Consider the following 13,872-nt stretch of genomic DNA (forward strand, 5'->3'; position numbering starts at 1 on the left):
GGCTGTCAGTCTCTTTCTGTAGGCTGCAAGTAGCTTAAACAAAGCACCAAGAATTTAAATGCAGTGGAAAAAGAAAGATATGCCAAGTTATTTAAGAGAGCTTTCACACTACATAAGCTTTATTTCAACTGAGTTTCAGACTATGTGTTTGCAGAGTCCCCCATCCCACTTCTTTTACATAAGTAGATGGAAGAGGAAAATGCCTGTATCATGTATTTAACATAAAAGCCTTTCAAACCAGCAGGAAGCCTTCAGTTCAATCATGCTTTATGTACTGAAAGGTTAACTAACAGGAGAGACTTATTAGCACAAATAATACCACTTCAGCCTTGATCCCAACAACACACAAGCTAAGCAAATGCAGCCCCCATCAGCATTGAAATGGAGAGGAACAAACAAGCAACAACAACAACAAAAAACCCCACCACACACCACCTGCTGCTGTGAAATTGGTTCTCATATGGTGTTGGCAATAGCAGGAGATAATGACAACAGCAGCTTTCCAAGGCCACTACCTAGCCCTACCTGATGGTATTGAACCACACTCTCAGGATGGTGAATGAAGCACTGAAACACCTTTTGATTTAAGAAAAGATCACAGAATCATTTTGGCTGGAAGAGACCCTCAAAATCATCAAGTCCAACCATAACCTAACTCTGGCACTAAAGCCCCAGTTGCATCAGCTGCTCCTCATCAGATTTGTTCTTCAGGTCCCTCAGCCTCATTGCCCTTTTCTGAACTCTCTAGAGCACCTCACTGTCTTTCTTGTAGTGAAGGGCACAAGACTAAACGCAGGATTCAAGGTGGGGCCTCACTAGGGCCAAGTACAGGGGTCAATCACTTCACCAGTCCTGCAGGTCACAATATGTCCAATACAAGCCAGGATGCTGTTGGTCTTTTTGGCCACACTGCTGGCTCATATTTAAGCAGCTGTCGACCAACATCCCGAGGTCCTTTTCTGCCAGAAAGCTTTCCAGCCACTCTTTCCCGAGCATTGCATGGAGTTGTTGTGACCCAAGTGCAGGACCTGGCACTTGGCCTTGTCAAACCCCATACAATTGGCCTCAGCCCAATGATCCAGCCAGTCCAGATACCTTTGCAGAGCCTTCTGACCCTCAAGCAGATCAATACTCCATCCCAACTTGGTGTTGTCTGCAAAATTACTGAACTGGCCCCAATACTGAACCCTAGGGAACACCACCAACCAGCCGCCAACTGAATTTGACTCCTTTCACCACAACTCTTTCGGCTCAGCCATGTAAGCAGTTCTTTACCCAGGGAAGAGTACACCCATCCAGGCCATGAGCTGCCAGCTTCTCCAGCAGAATACTGTGGGAAACAGTGTCAAAGGCTTTATTGAGGTCTAAGAGCTAGCTATCTCAAATTCTGAGGCAACAGCTACAGCTACATCATTTAACATGTTACATCATTTAATCTCTAAGGACTTAATATTCTCTAAGGATGTTCATGTGTACATTTCGAAGAAATATCTTGATGTATTGTGATTGCATAGCTGTTTTAAAACTAAATGCATATATATGTTTTAGGCATGATAGTAACTGTCAAGGTAATGCTACTGAATAAGAATTGTGCCCCTTTCTTGAAAATGTATGGTCAGAGAAAGTCGTAAGCACTGGGGTGTTGGAGTGCCAGCCAAACTCCAGTTCAATGCACTTTCTCCTCAAAATCCTCTCTGCAGTGTCCTGGTAGAACAGGAAAAGGCATCATTGCCTTTCATTTCCCATGTAAAACCGTACAGGACTAGTCTTTTATGTTCTCTAGAACAGCTCATTTTAATCTCAGTCAGCTGAATATCAGTGATCACGTTATCTTTTCCCTGCACTCAGTTTTGAAATCCCTTAAAACTTAAGTGTAACATAGTTTGGATTAGATCAAGTTTATATTTTTCTAGTAAGATTCAATAATATGTTTCTGTTTAAGATGTTCTTCCTGAAGGCTTAATAGAGAAACAATTCATTTCACTCTAGTTGATGTAGCACCAAACAGTTGTTAACCTTTGATGAGAAGGTTACATCAGATACCAAGCTGGGGTAAATTAAACTGACAATTGCCCTCATTTAATTGCTTTTGAGTAGTACTCTATATGTCTGAATGCACAGTGAGTTATTATCCTACCCTGCTGCTATCCATTAACACGAAGATCAAGAATTTTGTTTTACTCTTTTGATGCAAACATGGAGAAGGTGATAAAGGCTTTAATTACAAAAAGACTTAATTTAGAATCTATTAGTGCAATTTATGCAAGCATAGAGGAGATGGTTAGTCTGGACAAGCTTGTAAGTTTGGTGCTTCTTGTAAAGGACAAAAATCTATATTACCAATTGTTAGAGTTTACAAATTTAAAAGATTTTAGTATCTTTCAGAATCAATACTAAATCAATACTCACACTTATCTTCTTCAGGTCTTGATTATTTCAAGAAAATAATTTCACTGGAGATTGTGTGGGTTTCTGAAGCAATCTGGGTAGTGAGGCACTGGAACAGGTTGCCCAGAGAAGGCGTGAGTCTGAAAGTGTTCACACCCAGGCTGGATGAGGCTTTGAGCAACCTGGTTTAGGGAAGGTGTCTCTGCCTATGGCAGGTGGGTTAGAACTAAATGATCTTTAAGGTCTCTTCTAATAGAAACCAATCTATGATTCCTTCTTCAACCCAGACAGAAAAAAAATCCCACACTACTTCACTCTGTTGTATTTAGTATTTAAAATAAAAAACATTAAGAAGCAAAAATCTAAGTTTTCTCAGCATCAAAAACTGTCACAGGATTTCCTTGTTTACTCACTCACTGACAAGACTGTGTGAAAACGTGAAAATCTCAGTTGTTAGTTATGAAATAGTAAAAGGAAGTACTGCAAAACAGTAAAGGCAATTCAGCTCAAGTTTTACTGAAATTATAATATATAATATACCCTAGGTGACATATTCTACATAAACATTATAGTCACAGGAGACAGTAAATAATTATTAAGCAAAACACAGTATTTGTTTATGTAGTGTACAAGCAATTATAAAACATTTACTGCCATACGGTGTGTTTGGATAGATGCTGTGAGTGACTCAGATTTAATCATTTAACATCTAATAGCAATTCATAGAACCACAACAAATCCTAAGACAAACCTTCACAAATCAAACAAGTTCCAAGCCCCAGAATGTATTTTAAACAGAGGGTACATATTTAGGGATGAGCCTCTTTCATAAGCAAGCTCATTAAGATTTTTGCTTGTAATAGGAACATATGTTATATTTCTGCACTTAAACTGAAGTACCAGGGTCTGACTTTGCAAGATGTACAACACTAAAATTGGCAGGCATGTATTCTGAAAAATGCTGTTAAGTCTGTCCACTGTACCATATCATGATCATTTAAGTAGAAGTCTGCTTCCTTGATGATACAGCAAAGCTCTCTTCTAAATCAGCAAAGGTAGTGTATTTAGTAACCCATATCTTTAAGCCAGGTTTCACAAAATTTAACTTCCCATTGATTCTTCCTTTATCTCCTCCAATGCTTAATTTTCACTCTTTGTTGCCCAGCTGAATTCACCTGTTCTGCAGAGCCAAAGCCTCAATATTATTTTCAGGATTGTGACTCTAATCAGGCTAAATTGTGGTCCAACTGGAAATTTTACCATTCATGCTAACATTGCCCGACCAGCTCTTTTTTCCATATCTCTAATCAGCTTCACAACCTTCAATTACAACAGCAAAAGCACTAAAATTTACATACAAACTGTCACTGAGCGAGGAGTTAATGAATCTCTGTATCAAAGCACTGAGCTTCCTCACTGCGTGAATGGAGCTAGGGATCTAAAATGCATCATCTTTAGCCACAGGACATCAGTGCGCCATTGCCCACACCATTTGGCTATGTCCATGCATTCATACACCTGGTAGACACTGGCAACAGAGCAAGGAATGAAGCTCAGAAAGTCACTGACATAACTTGATGGGGCATAATGCCAAATTGTGCAGCCATAAACAGGCACAGTAGAATGAGAACCTCCTTAAGCTTCAAAGGTTTAGTCTTAACTCGTGATCTCATACCACAGAGACTCCTTCCTGAGAGCTAGTTGGTAAAAAGAGAGGGACTATTCATATACATAATGTGCATATGTTATATATTATAATATTAAAATGATATTAATAATATTAAATACAATATAGTAATAAATAAAATATATTATTAAATAATATTAAAATACATTAAAAATGGATCTTAACTATCTTTTCAAAGTAAAAACATAAGTAACAATAACACATTTTAAAGCTGGTTTGAAAACTGAAGGTCCATTTTCTTTTTTCAAATTAGTTTTCCTTTACTAATTCTTCTGTGCTCTAGGGAATAATAAATGCAGCATTCACAAACACATGGGACTTCATAGACCCAAAGAGTTTAGAAAAGGACAGGAAAAGAGTGAGGGCATTTGGGGACAGGATCCTTGACTGTTTAAATAGAATGCTTCCATTAAAAAGAAAAAAAGAATATCTTTGGCAATTTTACATCAGCTGACAAAACAGCCACTGACATGCATACCTCAAATTTGAGGTTCATTTAGATATAACCTCTTTCAGGTAAAATAACAATGCTGAAGTCTTATATGTTTGCCATGTGGGTATTAAACACTTTGGAACTGATAATTATTTATGAGACACTGATGCTTAGCCACTTCTGGTGTACTCCAAGAAGTGTATCAAGCTCAAATACTCTGTACTGGTTTAATGCCTGTAAAAAGCAAGAACAATACCACTATTCTGAATGCACATCAATGCAAACAAGATCAAGATACGGTGGAGTGAAATTATTTGTATTCAAAAAAATCAAACTCAAACTAAGAGTTCTATACAACAATAAAAAAAAGAAGGTCTAACATGGCGAAACACAAACTAAGAGAACGCTGTAACCATAAAGACAGTAAAGGTAGCTATAATGAAATAAGCAAAACACAAGACAGGAGATCAAAGCAGATCACCCACTTTTTTCAGGGCTTATAGCTTCTCTTCATATACTGCAAAATAAAACAGGCTAGTCTTAAGGAAACACTCTTATTTCTACTTTCTTGGGTATAAAAATGTAATCTTTTTAATGCCCACTCTGAATTTGGCTGAAGAAAGGCTGAAATGTTTTGCATCAAGGTGATTTTGGTTATAGAAGAGTAAAAGACAAAATGCTTTATATTTAGCCTCCATTTATTATCTCAGTGTAGCCCTTAAGCTATTCAGTTCATCATACACTGTTTGTGGTTATCCTTCTCCTGATTCCAACTCTTCTGACACTTCTATATCTGCTCCCCAGGAGACTTTGTACAGAGGAGCCAGAATTGTCTCCACAACCATAAAATCCAAATACAGACTTTAGGCAATCACAGCATAACTGCACAAATTTAGCAGAATGAACACACACATTTTCTTCCATTTGTACTCACTCTCATTTAGCAATGCCATGTGTAACTCAGGGAAGACTTACGTATTGTTTAAGAATCAGAATGTTCTACATCAAATCCTGCAGCCTTCAGCTGAAGCCTGGTGTTAAGTGATGGATCCCCATCAGCTTGGGTCTACTTCAGCAAAACTCTTCCCAAAATCACTAACATTTTTGCCCAAACCTAGAGTTTATTTTTTACAAGCAATTCAGAATCTGGACTGGTCTCACAATACCATTCTGAACAGCCAGAGGTGAGATGACAATTTACAATACACATCAAAAATGAAAGACTGCAGAATAAACCAAGCAGTGCACATGGATGGGTGATTTCTCACTCCATAGTCATGACAAGAGTGATAACCATCATCACCTGCAGCTGTCTTCCTCTCCCCATTTGATTTCTATGAAGACTTCTGTATGTTTTAAATCACAAAATAGGTGTGGTAGTGTAAAGTGAATTAACATATAGAAACATTCAACCACAACTCACACATGTAGCCTTTTAAGAATCCATTGTGGGAAGCAATTTTCTGGTACAAGTTTGAACTTGGTACTTTGAATGAATTGTCAGGAAAAAAAAAAAATCTCATAAGGATGGATTTGATGCTGTAACAACACTCATTCCACATGCTACAGTCTGTTCACACAAACACCTTGTGCTTCATATACAACATTGATCTGGATGCTATGCCATCCATTTTCACAGGGCTGCCAGTTTATACTTCATTGTAAATCAGAAGAGAAAGTAGTTTCTGAGGCTATAATTTTTTGTCATATAAAACAGATGCCTTAGTCAATACATTTCCACAGTATCTGAAAGACTCATAATTAAAAAATTAATCCAAACAGAATGGCCATAAATTAAACAAGGAAATGCAAATGTGTAATTTTTTAATAGGGTATTAGTTTTTTACTCTAAGTTTTACAAATAGAGATTATAATGAACATACATGATACTCAAAAAAAGCAAGTAAACTATTAAAAAGACTCCTTAGGAGAGTATGAGCCACTTTTACAAGCTTTCAAATAGTATCAAGTCTTGATAAACCATAGCATACACTATGACTTCTGGATTGAATTTTACTTTAGTAGTACACATTAAAAAAGAATGATCTCCAGGTGGCTTGTGTCATCTGTTATCACCAACAGAACACCCAGGGAAGTGCAAGGATGTCAGAACCCAGCAAATAGCATCCAAAATAAAGTCCATGGCTGGACTACCCAGAAAGGCCCCAGAAGAAGAGGCCTCCCCAATATTCATCCAGGAAAATCCCTGTCAGTTTCCTTATTGTTATTATTATTATTATTGAATAGAATTGCTCCTGGAAAAGTCAAGTTGCTTAATATACATAAAATAAAATACATTAGTGTTGGTCTCCTTGTTTGAATACCTATTTCCTCTTTCTCCTAACATTTGCTTTATGGTTTAAGCATTTTCATTTTAAAGCTTTATTTTATTATCAGTTTAATCTGCTTTCATAGCTCTGATCTACAAAGTTATTTCTCCCATATTTCTATTATTAGTTGATCCATGCTGCCTTTTTTCTCTTTACACTTGAATATGGTCTAATGGAAGGACAAGATTTTGAAGAAAAGAAGACGGACAGAGTCTTTGAACATGACAGCACAAAGCATGCAGTAGTTTTCAGTTAGCTATGAAAGATCTTGGTCTCATGGAAAGCTTGCATGCATTTTGCTAAGAAGTCCTATACAGTCTTGCATTTTAAGTGTCATTTCAAGATTCACCTTTCATTTCTGATTTCAACTTTTTCCAAAATAATTCTGATGTAAGCTCACTTCTGTGACTTTGAACCATAAACCAGAGATAACAAAGTCTTACAGACATTCAAGAAGCCAATAACGCTTTAAAAGTTCCTCTTCAACTTTTCTATTGTGTATAACGGCATGAATCTCTGACTACATTCTTTATGTGAATATTTAGGTAGAGTCAGTGATGTATGGAATGAACAGTAATACCATACCCAGAAGAGCACAGCAGCATGCCTTTGCTCCTCATGAATGACTGGCAAATCCTCCTAATCCATCCTGACCACAAAAGCAAGAAAGAAATTAAAGATGAACTAGTTCTACATTTGCTGCTAGCGAACATCTTCAGGAATAAAATTGGACAAACTACACAGGAAGCACTCAACAGAACTTTTAGCATCAATATCAACAACAATTAATAGCTTTGATTTAGACATCTGAAACAATCTGAAATTAGCAACATGCCGTTCAGAGCAGTTTCAACAAAATATGTTGGGAGAAAGTAGAGAAGCTTTCATTCCATTCCTTTCCAAAACTGGCTAGAAAGTCATGTTTGGTGTTTGTGTGTGTTGGGTTTTGTTGTTGTTTGTTTGGTTTGATTCTATGAATGCTTACACCTCAGGTTCAATTTGTTTGTTTTGTTTCAATCTATCTAGCAAAATTTGTTATAATGTTAAAAAAAACACTCATAAAAAGTTCAGTTGGACTCAGTTTTACAGGTACAGTTGATAATATTTGAGATCAAGGCACAGAGAAAAGCCATGTGTCTTCATCATCAATGCTGAAAAGTCTCATTGTGCAAGTTCTTGTCTTAAAACAGGATTAAAATTTTCATTTTAGTACTTGTGTCTGTTTCCTCTCTCACTTCCACTGACTACCTCAAATAAGAGCCTGACTTCCATTGTCTCTGTAACATTCCATTAGGCAGCCAAGAGCAACAAGATCCCATCTTAGATTTCTTTTGCTAAGACTGAACAAATTCATATCTCTGCCCCTCTCCTCACATGGTGGGCATACAGCTCTCCAGCTAAGTGACAGAATTTTACACATAACAATGTCTGAAGAGTAAACATTTGCTTGCTCAAACATATTCAACCACTTAAAGTGAGTTATGGAATTACAACCCATTAGCCTTAACATTGTTCAGTTCTACAAAGTCTTATGGGTTTCATTTTGTTTTTAAGAGAGCAAGAAAATGTGTTTTCCTTAAGGGAAAAAAAAAAAAATCTTTCATTCAAGCACAAAAAACAAATTAAATATTTTGAGAGAAAACAGAATTGGTGACTGTCTGATGAATCAAGGCCATATTCTAACCCATTCAAACAAATCTGAATTTTACAATAAAATCCAAAATAAAACCACTTAAAATGCTGCCAATGAGTACTAGCCCTGACCCTTGTTTCAAAATCCCTCTGCAACATACCCAGTGCTTCATCATAATTCTGAATGTGGCAAACTCCAGCAGCAGATTAAGACCCTCAGTCATTCGCATTAGGTCTGTTTTGGCCCCTGGCATTCCTCCTGCTTACTCCTATCTTCAAGTTTCTGTGAAATGTCAACAACTCCCCAGGTCATTCAACAACTGTAAATGGCCCATTCCCTGTCCACCATAAATTAATGCATAAAATGTCGGAAATAATCTGAGCACTGAGCAACATGACGAGCTTCTACCTTGAAGAAAATTTTTGGCTACTTTGTTTGCAAAGGAAACAAAGCAAACTACCTCTCCTCCTACTCTCAGAGCATCACATATTCCAAAGCACAAATTCCAAGAGTTTCTAATTCTGGGCTTCTCATTTTCTCAAAGAATTTGACTCTCTTTAAGGCCATCTTCACTCAAGTTTCCCTATAATATTTGTTCTCAAAAAAAAAAAAAAAGTCTATTTTCTTCTTGCAAAGCCATGTTGTTCTAAAAATATAAAATTCTTGTTATTTTGAACCACCCTGCTAAAGCAAGCAACAGTTGTATCAACTTGAAGATCTCTTCAGAAAGTCACCTAACTTTCTCACTGAGGAAAAACACCACCACCAAATCATTTCATTCTTTAATTTCAGAGAATAAGTAATACTCTGCACCATAAATTCAGCTGTATTCATGACTATGCATATACCACAGCAAATTAGCACTACCACAAATATTTCTACAACTGTTTAATAAATCCTACTGCTATTGAATCTCATCAGGTTTTGTTTGTTTGGCTTGTTGCCTCCCTGTCCCCTTTTTTTCTGGCACCAGGACTTGGTTCCCTGTGCATCCCAGTCAGTAATTCCACAAAAATCTTAAAGAATAACCTAAGACCAGTTAATTTGATGAGTGCTGAAGATACAGAAAGCCAGAGTATGACATGTGCTATTTAGAGTAACAGTAATTCTTCAAATGCATATTCAGTTAAGAGAAACCCAGGTCTGGCATAGAGATAAGCCTATTTGTACTCACTATGTGCAGCTGCAGAAAATCACCAAGTCCAGGGGCACTGTCAATCCGAACGAGAATGCCATCCTTCACTGTTGTGCTGAAGCCCACAGCAAGACGGTCTGTCCTTGTGCTTGGTCGGTCATTAGCTGGCCAGGTGTACAGTATGAGACCTCCACTCTTCCCAAATATATAGGTGGCACCAGCTACAAAACAAAAACAAAAAGGAAACACTATTAGTTACACATTTCAGTTACTTATTTGCCAACTCTGGTAACAATGTTATGACATCCAAGAGGAAAAATATAACAAGCACATGATCTCATTAGTTAATGGCGTGAAATTAATGCCTCCTGCTGGCCAGGCTACTGATAGCACAGAGAGGAGGCTCCAGGAAAACTGAGTGGATGATGGCAATTTGTATTTCCAGACTCACACAGGTAACAGAAAAGGACAACATGTACTGAAATCCTTCTATTTCATGACAAATGACATTGTCAGCTCTCTTTGATATTGGAATTGATACTACATGTGTTATAAGACACATGAAATGGTGCTTTAGACTGCCCTCCCCAAATTCTCACATGTATTCTTCCTTCTAAAAAACTGCAAGTTTTACTTCATACACCAATGGCTCTGGACTGCTAGACACTTTTTCTGATGGAAGGAGACATGAAGGTGAAATAGCTTTTTATTCAGATAAAACGTATCTGTTCCTTCACCATTAGCCTTGCATCATTAGACTCTGTAACAAACAATCTAATTTCCTCCTTATGGAAAGTTCATCCTTCAGATGAGCATGGACTCAAGACTCACAAACACCTCCAGAGAGTAATCTAAATGTGCATGTATGTTATTCAGAACATCCTCATCTTCCTACACACTTCACAGCAGGAGAACTGCAAACAAATAAGCAAGTTTCCTCTTAAGGTGTAAATCACTCAATACATTTACTCTGTATACAACATGATAAAGTATATTCTATTATTTCCTAAATAAAGACAAGCAGCATTTAAGACAAAGATAAGTGAAGAGCTTATAAAAAATGAAGGATTTAATTAGCACTAAGTTCCCAGACAATACCAGATAAGACACTGCTTTTCAGGGAAAAAAAAAACCAAAACAAGATACATCTGTTTCAGAAGCATGGGATTCAATATTATATGGGGATTCAAAGAGAGTATGTGGCAGGTCTCCTTAAGGGTGGACTATTCACACATAGTACAAAACTATCTTTTCCTCAACACTTCTTAAGGCTTTTGGATGTCTAGTCCACATATTTCCAGGATTGTTTGTCTTTACAGTGAGCCTGGGAATTTCTTCCTTGCCCTTGTTTTTTTAAGGACAACAACTCTCCAAAGCTGAGCACTGTCCTCCTACATTCACAAGGGCCATCTGAGCAAGACAGACATACAAGTGAGGAAATACTGTTGCAGATGAGGAAGCTGAGAAATGAAAGTGTTTGGAGTTCACATTCTGACTTGTACTCAACAGTCTGAGTTAGAAGCAGGATTTTATAACTCAGCAGTTATAAAACCAGCCTTGAGCTTCTTGGAGAATATGGCTAAAATTGCTGTCATAGACGCAAATCTACAGACAGGCCAGGAAGAACACTTCTTAATGCTTCAGCCACTTACTGCACCTCATTTTCTGAGCACTATTACAATGGGTCACAAGCTACAGAATAGTAAGCAAAGAAAACCATCTCCCATTACTACATCAGGGATGAAATAGCTGTAGAAAGTACAGGCAATTACTGGGTACATTTTCTAATCCAATTGAAACTACAACTGATTATGTCTGGGTTTTTTTTTTTCCCCACCATATACCAACCAGCATCAGGTATCAAGCAACCGGGAACAGAGAAAACATAGTTAGATACAGAAATAGATGACATCATATATGTGTAACTTCTACACTTGCCTACAAAGCTGCAGCTCCACTAAAGCTCTTTATGACCTGAATTCCAAACAAATACTACACATTAGTAGAAATAATTGATACACTTCACTCTCACTTAAGAAGCTCTCTCTAGACATCTCAGCACACATTATCAAAACAGACATCAGCATCTCAGGCACACAGAAAGGACATGATTTGTGAACAGTTGACACAATGAGAATGAAAATGAATTCACGTTTCCTTCCTTCCTTCCTTCCTTCCTTCCTTCCAGGTCTGTGCATACCCACCCAAACTTGCCCTCAGTAAATTCAAGCAAATGTATCTGAAGTCAGGGCCAGATAGGAAATTTCACTCATATTTCTGAACTAACAGAAGAGCACACTGACATTTTAGAGCTGTGCACATGTTGTTTCAGAAAGATCCATGTTACAAGAATAAACTCTATCTCCTAATTCAGCTTTAAACTCAATTTTGCACAGCTATTGCAAAACATGTAGAAAGGGTTTTGTTTGTCTGTTTGTTTAAACACATCCCCAACTGTATCTATAACCTCTTGGTTAGAGAAATAGTTGGAAATAACTGGGTAGTGAATTATCTATGCCTTCCCTCGAGGCACAGGTATACCAACAGCCTGCTATAGACTACGTTACAAAGGTCCTCCTTCAGTTTATCCATTTTTTTCTAGAAGTTGTGTGTATTTGCATTACAGACTAAAACAAGGTATAGCAACATGGTAAGCAAAACAAGATGAGTTTGCTCGTTGTTAATGGCTTCATAGATTAAAACTCCCTTTCCAAAAATCATTCTCACTTGAATTACAATCTTCTCCTCCTTTTCTATGTACTGGTTATCAGGCCCTTCAACAGCAGGGACAAGCTTGGAAGAAAGTTCTTCATTATTTACGAAGACAGATGATTTCTTTGCCTCTGTAAAAGCGATTTGGCTGCAGGTAGAGCATGTCAGTGCACCTACAAGTACCAATTAGAACCAATTATGTCTTCATAGGCCTGTCATGGGACTTAACTGCTTAACGGAGCTCATTTTTTCCTCACAGAACACAGATTTTGCTTCTAGGCCTAACTTGAATACATTCAGTACTTTGGGTTTGTGCACAAGGATCATTCAGATGCAACAACCAGAGCAGCACCGCCCAAATTAACTTGTTAACAGAAGCCCGGGGCCAGCAGTTGTTTCCTTGTTGTCCAGAACAGAATTATCTGGGCCACTTGCTTTACCTGTGTGTAGGCTGAATACACAACAATTTGTTGGGTACATCAATGTTTCTTCCCCTCCTTTTTGAGAATGTACAGGATACTCATTGCCTTGTTTGGAAAGAGATGGCATATTAACATTGTGCCAGTACTACCTCTTTTCCCAAATTATGAACAAAATAGTCACTGCAGTCTGAAAACAAAAAGTGCAAACATCAAGTAAAAGTAGAAGAGGAGGGATAACAAGAGTTACTACCACACTGTGATTGCATTAAAAAACAAACAAAAAAATAAACCTACAAAAACCACACTTGACTTAAATGCTTCTGTTTGACTGCAGGAACCATGAGTTTATGGAGTTTCAAACTCCAAAAGAATTGAACAAGACAAACAGTAGAAGTACCGCTCTAGCAGAACCTGACATAGGCCTGAATAATTCTATTCAGTTGTCCTTGCTTTAAGTTGGTGTGAGTGAGCTAGTTGGACTAGTTCACCTCCAGCACTCCCTTCCAGTCTTAGATCAATAACTATCCTTCCTTTGTAGTGTTGCAGAGAATTGTAGACTAATCAAGTGAAGAACTCAGTTAAAAAAAAAGTTGATGAAAGTCTATTCAACTTGAGATCTTCTCATTGCACCTAAGTTTTGTTACAGACCTCTTTATTATACAAGAGCACATATTTTTTTCCAAGATACTTTCTATTCAAGACAGACAATGAATAACACACTGTTAATGAGCAGCCACTTGATATTTAGTTTTTCCTCATTGTTCAAGGTTTAGTCATGTGCCTCCTTCTAATAAATACAACACCAACTGTGCCCTGAAAATAGAAAAGTCTGAGAGACTGATTAATTCAATTGCATTTACTGTTACAGTGTTTCACCACTTCAACTATATAAGACAAACTTCAACCTATATTGTGCAAAACAAAGAAGAAAAAAATAAAATCAAAGATATGAATACACAAAAATATTTCCCCAGTAAGCTGTGAGAAACCTCACTTCTCATAGTGCCCTCAGCCAGATTTACTGCACCAAACAAAATACGTTCAGCTACAGTACTGGGATGCTGCATGCAGAATTTGGTCAGTATCGGGAGCTCAAAGCAGTGAAGAAATACATGGCGAGGGAAGACTCCCT

The 13,872-nt window shown here is 37.5% G+C and overlaps 1 protein-coding gene across 4 annotated transcripts in view; it reads right to left on the minus strand.

The window, feature by feature from the left end:
- The window catches only part of NRXN3 (neurexin 3), a gene marked incomplete at both ends in the record, with an annotated part of 967,932 nt that overhangs the window by 242,252 nt on the left and 711,808 nt on the right, over positions 1-13,872 (minus strand). For all 4 annotated transcript variants that reach the window (XM_080345007.1, XM_080345009.1, XM_080345010.1 and 1 more), the window contains one exon: positions 9,646-9,827. In XM_080345007.1, the coding sequence (XP_080201133.1) occupies positions 9,646-9,827 (182 nt within the window). The remainder of the gene's footprint in view (positions 1-9,645; positions 9,828-13,872) is intronic.

This window comes from Nesoenas mayeri (genome assembly GCF_963082525.1).
Source record: "Nesoenas mayeri genome assembly, chromosome: 5".
Classification (NCBI taxonomy): Eukaryota; Metazoa; Chordata; class Aves; order Columbiformes; family Columbidae; genus Nesoenas; species Nesoenas mayeri.